Source organism: Salvelinus alpinus, chromosome 2 (assembly GCF_045679555.1).
Source record: "Salvelinus alpinus chromosome 2, SLU_Salpinus.1, whole genome shotgun sequence".
NCBI classification, from domain to species: Eukaryota; Metazoa; Chordata; class Actinopteri; order Salmoniformes; family Salmonidae; genus Salvelinus; species Salvelinus alpinus.
Window position 1 is genome coordinate 116,990,106 of NC_092087.1, and position 13,333 is coordinate 117,003,438.

A 13,333-nucleotide genomic window follows, 5' to 3' on the forward strand; every position below is an offset into this window, starting at 1 on the left:
ACACACACACACACTGTAGTACTGTACAGACACACTGATAGACCCCACCCTGGAGGTACACACTGACACACACACACACTGTAGTACTGTACAGACACACTGATAGACCCCACCCTGGAGGTACACACTGACACACACACACACTGTAGTACTGTACAGACACACTGATAGACCCCACCCTGGAGGTACACACTGACACACACACACACACTGTAGTACTGTACAGACACACTGATAGACCCCACCCTGGAGGTACACACTGACACACACACACACTGTAGTACTGTACAGACACACTGATAGACCCCACCCTGGAGGTACACACTGACACACACACACACTGTAGTACTGTACAGACACACTGATAGACCCCACCCTGGAGGTACACACTGACACACACACACACACACTGTAGTACTGTACAGACACACTGATAGACCCCACCCTGGAGGTACACACTGACACACACACACACACTGTAGTACTGTACAGACACACTGATAGACCCCACCCTGGAGGTACACACTGACACACACACACACACTGTAGTACTGTACAGACACACTGATAGACCCCACCCTGGAGGTACACACTGACACACACACACACTGTAGTACTGTACAGACACACTGATAGACCCCACCCTGGAGGTACACACTGACACACACACACACTGTAGTACTGTACAGACACACTGATAGACCCCACCCTGGAGGTACACACTGACACACACACACACACTGTAGTACTGTACAGACACACTGATAGACCCCACCCTGGAGGTACACACTGACACACACACACACTGTAGTACTGTACAGACACACTGATAGACCCCACCCTGGAGGTACACACTGACACACACACACACTGTAGTACTGTACAGACACACTGATAGACCCCACCCTGGAGGTACACACTGACACACACACACACACACTGTAGTACTGTACAGACACACTGATAGACCCCACCCTGGAGGTACACACTGACACACACACACACACTGTAGTACTGTACAGACACACTGATAGACCCCACCCTGGAGGTACACACTGACACACACACACACACTGTAGTACTGTACAGACACACTGATAGACCCCACCCTGGAGGTACACACTGACACACACACACACTGTAGTACTGTACAGACACACTGATAGACCCCACCCTGGAGGTACACACTGACACACACACACACTGTAGTACTGTACAGACACACTGATAGACCCCACCCTGGAGGTACACACTGACACACACACACACTGTAGTACTGTACAGACACACTGATAGACCCCACCCTGGAGGTACACACTGACACACACACACACACTGTAGTACTGTACAGACACACTGATAGACCCCACCCTGGAGGTACACACTGACACACACACACACTGTAGTACTGTACAGACACACTGATAGACCCCACCCTGGAGGTACACACTGACACACACACACACTGTAGTACTGTACAGACACACTGATAGACCCCACCCTGGAGGTACACACTGACACACACACACACTGTAGTACTGTACAGACACACTGATAGACCCCACCCTGGAGGTACACACTGACACACACACACGCACTGTAGTACTGTACAGACACACTGATAGACCCCACCCTGGAGATACACACTGACACACACACACACACTGTAGTACTGTACAGACACACTGATAGACCCCACCCTGGAGGTACACACTGACACACACACACACTGTAGTACTGTACAGACACACTGATAGACCCCCCCCTGGAGGTACACACTGACACACACACACACACTGTAGTACTGTACAGACACACTGATAGACCCCACCCTGGAGGTACACACTGACACACACACACACTGTAGTACTGTACAGACACACTGATAGACCCCACCCTGGAGGTACACACTGACACACACACACACTGTAGTACTGTACAGACACACTGATAGACCCCACCCTGGAGGTACACACTGACACACACACACACACTGTAGTACTGTACAGACACACTGATAGACCCCACCCTGGAGGTACACACTGACACACACACACACTGTAGTACTGTAGTCACAAACACTGTACCACTATACTACTCTACCGCTATACTACTATACTGCTGTACTACTATACTGATGTACTACTATACTGCTGTGCTACCATACTACTATACCGCTATACCACTATACTACTATGCTACTATATTACTGTACCGCTATACTACTATACTACTATATTACTGTACCGCTATACTACTATACTACTATACTGCTATACCACTATACTACTATGCTACTATACTACTGTACCGCTATACTACTATACTACTATGCTGCTATACCACTATACTACTATGCTACTATACTACTGTACCGCTATACTACTATACCGCTATACTACTGTACTGCTATACTACTATACTACTACACTACTATACAGCTATGCTACTACACTACTATACTGCTGTACTGCTATACTGCTATACTACTGTGCTACTATACTACTATACTACTGTACTGCTATACTACTATACTACTATACTACTGTACTGCTGTACTACTATACTACTATACCACTACACCACTATACTACTGTACTAATATACTACTATACTACTATGCTGCTGTACTGCAATACTACTATACTACTATACTGCTATACAACTGCACCACTATACTACTGTACTAATATACTATACTACTATACTACTATACTACTGCCCTAATATACTACTATACCACTATACTACTATACTGCTGTCCTGCTATACTACCATACTACTGTGCTACCATACTACTGTACTGCTATATAACTATACTAATATACTACCATTCTACCATGCCACTATACTACTATACTACTATACTGCTATACTACTGTACTACTATACTGCTGTACCGCTATGCTACTATACCACTATACTACTGTACTGCTATACTACTATACTACTATACTACCATACTACCATACCACTATACTACTGTACTACTATACCACTATATTACTATACTGCTATACCGCTATACCGCTATACTACTATACTACTATACTGCTGTACCGCTATACTACTAACCTACTAAACTGCTGTACTGCTGTACCGCTATACTACTATACCACAATACTACTATACCACTGTACTGCTATACTGCTATACTACTGTACTATTGTACTACTATACTGCTATACTACAGTACTATTGTACTACTATACTACTATACCACTGTACTAATATAACACTATACTGCTATACTACTATACTACCATACCACAATACTACTATACCACTGTACTGCTATACTGCTATACTATTGTACTACTATACTACTATACCACTGTACTAATATAACACTATACTGCTATACTACTATACTACTATACCACTATACTACTATACTTCTATACTGCTATACTGCTGTGCTGCTATACTACTATACTACAATACCACCGTACTGCTGTACCACTGTACTACTGTGCCACTATACTACTACCCTACTATACTGCTATACTGCCATACTACTATACCGCTATACCACCATACTACTATACTGCCATACTACTATACTACCATACTGCTATACTGCTATACCGCTATACTGCTATACTACTGTCCCGCTATACTGCTATACCGCTATACTACTATACTACAATGATAATATACCGCTATACTACCATACTACTATACCCCTGTACTACTATACTACTATACTGCTATACTACTATACCACTATACCGCTATACTACTATATTGCTATACTACTATACTACTATACTACAATACCACTATGCTGTTGTACTGCTATACTGCTATACTACTATACTACAATGATACTATGCTGCTATACTACTATACTGCAATACTACTATACTGCTGTGCTGCTATACTGCTTTACTACTATACTACAATGATACTATGCTGCTATACTACTATACTACTATACCACTACGCACCCATACTACTATACTACTATACTACAATACCACTATGATGTTGTGCTGCTATACCGCTATACTACTATACTGCAATACTACTATACTGCTATACTGCTATACTACTATACTGCTATACTGCTATACTACTATACTACTATACCGCTATACTACTATACTGCTATACCGCTATACTACTATACTACTATACCGCTGTACCGCTATACTACTATATCACTATACTACTGTACTGCTATACTACTATACCGATATACTACTATACCACTATACTACTGCACCACTATACCACTATACTACTGTACTACTATATTGCTATACTACCATACTACAATACCACTGTACTACGGTACTGCTGTACTGCTATACCACTATACTACTGTACCACTATACCACTATACTACTGTACTACTATACTACAATACTGCTATGCTGCTACACTACTATACTACTATGCCGCTGTACTGCTATACCACTATACTGCTGTACTACTATATTGCTATACTACCATACTACAATACTACTATACTACGGTACTGCTGTACTGCTATACCACTATACTACTGCACCACTATACCACTATACTACTGTACTACTATACTACAATACTGCTATGCTGCTATACTACTATACTACAATTGCCGCTGTACTGCTATACCACTATACTACTGTACCACTATACTACTGTACTACTATACTACAATACTGCTATGCTGCTATACTACTATACTACTATGCCGCTGTACTGCTATACTACTATACCACTATACTGCTGTACTACTATATTGCTGTGCTGCTAAACTACTATACTGCTATACTACTATACTACTATACTACTATACTACTATACTACATATATACATATACATACTACTGTATACATGTTGCTGTGGTTTAGGAGGGGTGTGATGAGGTCCTAGAGATCGATGAGAGCGTTCTGCTGGACACGCAGTACGATATGGTGGAGTTCGCAAAGAAATACTACAGACAACCGGCTGCCAAGGGGTAAGCACACACACACAGACACACACACACATCACACACACACACACACACACACACACACACACACACACACACACACACACACACACACACACACACACACACACACACACACACACACAACACACACACACACACACACACACACACACACACACACACACACACACACACACACACACACACACACACACACACATCACACACATCAAACACACATCTCACACATCACACACACACATACATACATACACACACACACATCACACACACACACACACCACACACACATCACACACATCACACACATCAAACACACACATCAAACACACACATCACACACACATCAAACACACACACTTCACACACACACACTTCACACACACCTTCCCCTGTGTCCCTCAGTATGTGTTTATCTGTGGTTCCTCCCCTCAGTGCCTCCAAGAAGCCCAAAGACACCAGAGATCCCTTTGAGATGGTCAGGTTCTCCAAGGTAACGCATTATAACACTTTATAACACATTATAACACTTTATAACACATTATAACACTTCAAGTTCTCCAAGTAACACATTATAACACTTTAGAACACATTATAACACTTCAAGTTCTCCAAGGTAACACATTATAACACTTTATAACACATTATAACACTTTAGAACACATTATAACACTTTAGAACACATTATAACACTTCAGGTTATCCAAGGTAATGCATTATGACACTTTATAACACATTATACCACATCAGGTTCTCCAAGGTAACACATTATAACACATTATAACACAATATACCACATCAGGTTCTCCAAGGTAACACATTATAACACATTATAACACATTATACCACATCAGTTTCTCCAAGGTAACACATTATAACACTTTATAACACATTATAACACTTTAGAACACATTATAACACTTTAGAACACATTATACCACATCAGGTTCTCCAAGGTAACACATTATAACACATTATAACACAATATACCACATCAGGTTCTCCAAGGTAACACATTATAACACATTATAACACATTATACAACATCAGGTTCTCCAAGGTAACACATTATAACACTTTATAACACATTATAACACTTTATAACACATTATACCACATCAGGTTCTCCATGGTAACATATTATAACACATCAAGTTCTCCATGGTAACACAGTATATCAACTTATAACACTTTATAAGACATTATAATGCATCAAGATCTCCAAGGTAACACATTATAACATATTATAATAGGGTTCCATTATATCTATCTCCCCTCCAGTCTCCACTGTCTGAATCTCTGATAGTGTTCCATTATATCTCTCTCCCCTCCAGTCTCCACTGTCTGAATCTCTGATAGTGTTCCATTATATCTCTCCCCCAGTCTCCACTGTCTGAATCTCTGATAGTGTTCCATTATATCTCTCTCCTCCAGTCTCCACTGTCTGAATCTCTGATAGAGTTCCATTATATCTCTCTCCTCCAGTCTCCACTGTCTGAATCTCTGATAGTGTTCCATTATATCTCTCTCTCCTCCAGTCTCCACTGTCTGAATCTCTGATAGAGTTCCATTATATCTCTCTCCTACCCAGTCTCCACTGTCTGAATCTCTGATAGTGTTCCATTATATCTCTCTCCTCCAGTCTCCACTGTCTGAATCTCTGATAGTGTTCCATTATATCTCTCTCCCTCCAGTCTCCACTGTCTGAATCTCTGATAGAGTTCCATTATATCTCTCTCTCCTCCAGTCTCCACTGTCTGAATCTCTGATAGAGTTCCATTATATCTCTCTCTCCTCCAGTCTCCACTGTCTGAATCTCTGATAGTGTTCCATTATATCTCTCTCCCTCCAGTCTCCACTGTCTGAATCTCTGATAGAGTTCCATTATATCTCTCTCTCCTCCAGTCTCCACTGTCTGAATCTCTGATAGAGTTCCATTATATCTCTCTCTCCTCCAGTCTCCACTGTCTGAATCTCTGATAGTGTTCCATTATATCTCTCTCCTCCAGTCTCCACTGTCTGAATCTCTGATAGTGTTCCATTATATCTCTCTCTCCTCCAGTCTCCACTGTCTGAATCTCTGATAGAGTTCCATTATATCTCTCTCCTCCAGTCTCCACTGTCTGAATCTCTGATAGTGTTCCATTATATCTCTCTCTCCTCCAGTCTCCACTGTCTGAATCTCTGATAGAGTTCCATTATATCTCTCTCCTCCAGTCTCCACTGTCTGAATCTCTGATAGTGTTCCATTATATCTCTCTCCCTCCAGTCTCCACTGTCTGAATCTCTGATAGAGTTCCATTATATCTCTCTCTCCTCCAGTCTCCACTGTCTGAATCTCTGATAGTGTTCCATTATATCTCTCCTCCAGTCTCCACTGTCTGAATCTCTGATAGTGTTCCATTATATCTCTCTCCTCCAGTCTCCACTGTCTGAATCTCTGATAGTGTTCCATTATATCTCTCTCCCCCAGTCTCCACTGTCTGAATCTCTGATAGTGTTCCATTATATCTCTCTCTCCTCCAGTCTCCACTGTCTGAATCTCTGATAGTGTTCCATTATATCTCTCTCCTCCAGTCTCCACTGTCTGAATCTCTGATAGTGTTCCATTATATCTCTCTCCCCCAGTCTCCACTGTCTAAATCTCTGATAGTGTTCCATTATATCTCTCTCCTCCAGTCTCCACTGTCTGAATCTCTGATAGTGTTCCATTATATCTCTCTCCCCCAGTCTCCACTGTCTAAATCTCTGATAGTGTTCCATTATATCTCTCTCCTCCAGTCTCCACTGTCTGAATCTCTGATAGTGTTCCATTATATCTCTCTCCTCCAGTCTCCACTGTCTGAATCTCTGATAGTGTTCCATTATATCTCTCCTCCAGTCTCCACTGTCTGAATCTCTGATAGTGTTCCATTATATCTCTCCTCCAGTCTCCACTGTCTGAATCTCTGATAGTGTTCCATTATATCTCTCTCCCCTCCAGTCTCCACTGTCTGAATCTCTGATAGAGTTCCATTATATCTCTCTCTCCTCCAGTCTCCACTGTCTGAATCTCTGATAGAGTTCCATTATATCTCTCTCTCCTCCAGTCTCCACTGTCTGAATCTCTGATAGTGTTCCATTATATCTCTCCTCCAGTCTCCACTGTCTGAATCTCTGATAGTGTTCCATTATATCTCTCTCCTCCAGTCTCCACTGTCTGAATCTCTGATAGTGTTCCATTATATCTCTCTCCTCCAGTCTCCACTGTCTGAATCTCTGATAGTGTTCCATTATATCTCTCTCCTCCAGTCTCCACTGTCTGAATCTCTGATAGAGTTCCATTATATCTCTCTCCTCCAGTCTCCACTGTCTGAATCTCTGATAGAGTTCCATTATATCTCTCATCCAGTCTCCACTGTCTGAATCTCTGATAGTGTTCCATTATATCTCTCTCCCCCCAGTCTCCACTGTCTGAATCTCTGATAGAGTTCCATTATATCTCTCCTCCAGTCTCCACTGTCTGAATCTCTGATAGAGTTCCATTATATCTCTCTCCTCCAGTCTCCACTGTCTGAATCTCTGACAGTGTTCCATTATCTCTCTCTCCCCCAGTCTCCACTGTCTGAATCTCTGATAGTGTTCCATTATATCTCTCTCCCCCCAGTCTCCACTGTCTGAATCTCTGATAGTGTTCCATTATATCTCTCTCCTCCAGTCTCCACTGTCTGAATCTCTGATAGAGTTCCATTATATCTCTCTCTCCTCCAGTCTCCACTGTCTGAATCTCTGATAGTGTTCCATTATATATCTCTCCCCCCCAGTCTCCACTGTCTGAATCTCTGATAGTGTTCCATTATATCTCTCTCCTCCAGTCTCCACTGTCTGAATCTCTGATAGTGTTCCATTATATATCTCTCCTCCAGTCTCCACTGTCTGAATCTCTGATAGAGTTCCATTATATCTCTCTCTCCTCCAGTCTCCACTGTCTGAATCTCTGATAGAGTTCCATTATATCTCTCTCCTCCAGTCTCCACTGTCTGAATCTCTGATAGAGTTCCATTATATCTCTCTCCTCCAGTCTCCACTGTCTGAATCTCTGATAGAGTTCCATTATATCTCTCTCCTCCAGTCTCCACTGTCTGAATCTCTGATAGTGTTCCATTATATCTCTCTCCTCCAGTCTCCACTGTCTGAATCTCTGATAGTGTTCCATTATATTTCTCTCTCCTCCAGTCTCCACTGTCTGAATCTCTGATAGTGTTCCATTATATCTCTCCTCCAGTCTCCACTGTCTGAATCTCTGATAGTGGTCCATTATATCTCTCTCTCCCTCCAGTCTCCACTGTCTGAATCTCTGATAGAGTTCCATTATATCTCTCTCCCCCCAGTCTCCACTGTCTGAATCTCTGATAGAGTTCCATTATATCTCTCTCCTCCAGTCTCCACTGTCTGAATCTCTGATAGAGTTCCATTATATCTCTCTCCTCCAGTCTCCACTGTCTGAATCTCTGATAGAGTTCCATTATATCTCTCTCTCCTCCAGTCTCCACTGTCTGAATCTCTGATAGAGTTCCATTATATCTCTCCCCCAGTCTCCACTGTCTGAATCTCTGATAGTGTTCCATTATATCTCTCTCTCCTCCAGTCTCCACTGTCTGAATCTCTGATAGAGTTCCATTATATCTCTCCCCCCAGTCTCCACTGTCTGAATCTCTGATAGTGTTCCATTATATCTCTCTCCTCCAGTCTCCACTGTCTGAATCTCTTATAGTGTTCCATTATATCTCTCTCCCCCAGTCTCCACTGTCTGAATCTCTGATAGAGTTCCATTATATCTCTCTCCTCCAGTCTCCACTGTCTGAATCTCTGATAGAGTTCCATTATATCTCTCCTCCAGTCTCCACTGTCTGAATCTCTGATAGTGTTCCATTATATCTCTCTCCTCCAGTCTCCACTGTCTGAATCTCTGATAGTGTTCCATTATATCTCTCTCCTCCAGTCTCCACTGTCTGAATCTCTGATAGTGTTCCATTATATCTCTCTCCTCCAGTCTCCACTGTCTGAATCTCTGATAGAGTTCCATTATATCTCTCTCTCCTCCAGTCTCCACTGTCTGAATCTCTGATAGAGTTCCATTATATCTCTCTCCTCCAGTCTCCACTGTCTGAATCTCTGATAGTGTTCCATTATATCTCTCTCCTCCAGTCTCCACTGTCTGAATTTCTGATAGTGTTCCATTATATCTCTCCTCCAGTCTCCACTGTCTGAATCTCTGATAGAGTTCCATTATATCTCTCTTCCAGTCTCCACTGTCTGAATCTCTGATAGAGTTCCATTATATCTCTCTCTCCCCCAGTCTTTACTGTCTGAATCTCTGATAGAGTTCCATTATATCTCTCCCCCCCAGTCTCCACCGTCTGAATCTCTGATCGAGTTCCATTATATCTCTCTCTCCCCCCAGTCTCCACTGTCTGAATCTCTGATAGAGTTCCATTATATTTCCCCCCCAGTCTCCACTGTCTGAATCTCTGATAGAGTTCCATTATATCTCTCCCCCCCCAGTCTCCACTGTCTGAATCTCTGATAGAGTTCCATTATATCTCGCCCCCCCAGTCTCCACTGTCTGAATCTCTGATAGCGTTCCATTATATCTCTCTCCTCCAGTCTCCACTGTCTGAATCTCTGATAGAGTTCCATTATATCTCTCTCCCCCCCAGTCTCCACTGTCTGAATCTCTGATAGTGTTCCATTATATCTCTCTCCTCCAGTCTCCACTGTCTGAATCTCTGATAGTGATCCATTATATCTCTCCTCCAGTCTCCACTGTCTGAATCTCTGATAGAGTTCCATTATATCTCTCTCTCCTCCAGTCTCCACTGTCTGAATCTCTGATAGTGTTCCATTATATCTCTCTCCCCCAGTCTCCACTGTCTGAATCTCTGATAGAGTTCCATTATATCTCTCTCCCCCAGTCTCCACTGTCTGAATCTCTGATAGAGTTCCATTATATCTCTCTCCTCCAGTCTCCACTGTCTGAATCTCTGATAGTGTTCCATTATATCTCTCTCCTCCAGTCTCCACTGTCTGAATCTCTGATAGTGATCCATTATATCTCTCCTCCAGTCTCCACTGTCTGAATCTCTGATAGTGTTCCATTATATCTCTCTCTCCTCCAGTCTCCACTGTCTGAATCTCTGATAGTGTTCCATTATATCTCTCTCCCCCAGTCTCCACTGTCTGAATCTCTGATAGTGTTCCATTATATCTCTCTCTCCTCCAGTCTCCACTGTCTGAATCTCTGGTAGAGTTCCATTATATCTCTCTCCCCCAGTCTCCACTGTCTGAATCTCTGATAGAGTTCCATTATATCTCTCTCTCCTCCAGTCTCCACTGTCTGAATCTCTGATAGTGTTCCATTATATCTCTCCCCCCCAGTCTCCACTGTCTGGATCTCTGATAGTGTTCCATTATATCTCTCCTCCAGTCTCCACTGTCTGAATCTCTGATAGTGTTCCATTATATCTCTCTCCTCCAGTCTCCACTGTCTGAATCTCTGATAGTGTTCCATTATATCTCTCCTCCAGTCTCCACTGTCTGAATCTCTGATAGTGTTCCATTATATCTCTCTCTCCTCCAGTCTCCACTGTCTGAATCTCTGATAGTGTTCCATTATATCTCTCTCCCCCCAGTCTCCACTGTCTGAATCTCTGATAGAGTTCCATTATATCTCTCTCCTCCAGTCTCCACTGTCTGAATCTCTGATAGAGTTCCATTATATCTCTCTCCTCCAGTCTCCACTGTCTGAATCTCTGATAGAGTTCCATTATATCTCTCTCTCCCCCAGTCTCCACTGTCTGAATCTCTGATAGAGTTCCATTATATCTCTCTCTCCTCCAGTCTCCACTGTCTGAATCTCTGATAGTGTTCCATTATATCTCTCCCCCAGTCTCCACTGTCTGAATCTCTGATAGTGTTCCATTATATCTCTCCTCCAGTCTCCACTTTCTGAATCTCTGATAGAGTTCCATTATATCTCTCCCCCCCAGTCTCCACTGTCTGAATCTCTGATAGAGTTCCATTATATCTCTCTCTCCTCCAGTCTCCACTGTCTGAATCTCTGATAGTGTTCCATTATATCTCTCTCTCCTCCAGTCTCCACTGTCTGAATCTCTGATAGTGTTCCATTATCTCTCTCTCCTCCAGTCTCCACTGTCTGAATCTCTGATAGTGTTCCATTATCTCTCTCTCCTCCAGTCTCCACTGTCTGAATCTCTGATAGTGTTCCATTATATCTCTCTCTCCTCCAGTCTCCACTGTCTGAATCTCTGATAGTGTTCCATTATATCTCTCTCTCCTCCAGTCTCCACTGTCTGAATCTCTGATAGTGTTCCATTATATCTCTCTCTCCTCCAGTCTCCACTGTCTGAATCTCTGATAGTGTTCCATTATATCTCTCTCCTCCAGTCTCCACTGTCTGAATCTCTGATAGTGTTCCATTATATCTCTCTCCTCCAGTCTCCACTGTCTGAATCTCTGATAGTGTTCCATTATATCTCTCTCTCCTCCAGTCTCCACTGTCTGAATCTCTGATAGAGTTCCATTATATCTCTCTCCCCCAGTCTCCACTGTCTGAATCTCTGATAGTGTTCCATTATATCTCTCTCCCCTCCAGTCTCCACTGTCTGAATCTCTGATAGTGTTCCATTATATCTCTCCCCTCCAGTCTCCACTGTCTGAATCTCTGATAGTGTTCCATTATATCTCTCTCCTCCGGTCTCCACTGTCTGAATCTCTGATAGAGTTCCATTATATCTCTCTCTCCTCCAGTCTCCACTGTCTGAATCTCTGATAGAGTTCCATTATATCTCTCTCCTCCAGTCTCCACTGTCTGAATCTCTGATAGAGTTCCATTATATCTCTCTGTCCTCCAGTCTCCACTGTCTGAATCTCTGATAGAGTTCCATTATATCTCTCTCCCCCCCAGTCTCCACTGTCTGAATCTCTGATAGAGTTCCATTATATCTCTCTCCTCCAGTCTCCACTGTCTGAATCTCTGATAGAGTTCCATTATATCTCTCCTCCAGTCTCCACTGTCTGAATCTCTGATAGAGTTCCATTATATCTCTCTCCCCCCCAGTCTCCACTGTCTGAATCTCTGATAGAGTTCCATTATATCTCTCTCCTCCAGTCTCCACTGTCTGAATCTCTGATAGAGTTCCATTATATCTCTCTCCCCCAGTCTCCACTGTCTGAATCTCTGATAGAGTTCCATTATATCTCTCCCCCAGTCTCCACTGTCTGAATCTCTGATAGTGTTCCATTATATCTCTCCTCCAGTCTCCACTGTCTGAATCTCTGATAGAGTTCCATTATATCTCTCCTCCAGTCTCCACTGTCTG

At 42.6% G+C, this 13,333-nt stretch overlaps 1 protein-coding gene across 1 annotated transcript in view; it reads left to right on the forward strand.

The window, feature by feature from the left end:
• myo15ab (myosin XVAb) overlaps nucleotides 1-13,333 on the forward strand; it is a 216,512-nt gene that overhangs the window by 178,018 nt on the left and 25,161 nt on the right. Inside the window, exons 56-57 of the mRNA XM_071347544.1 lie at nucleotides 4,846-4,952; nucleotides 5,388-5,445. Of these exons, the coding sequence (XP_071203645.1) occupies nucleotides 4,846-4,952; nucleotides 5,388-5,445 (165 nt within the window). The remainder of the gene's footprint in view (nucleotides 1-4,845; nucleotides 4,953-5,387; nucleotides 5,446-13,333) is intronic.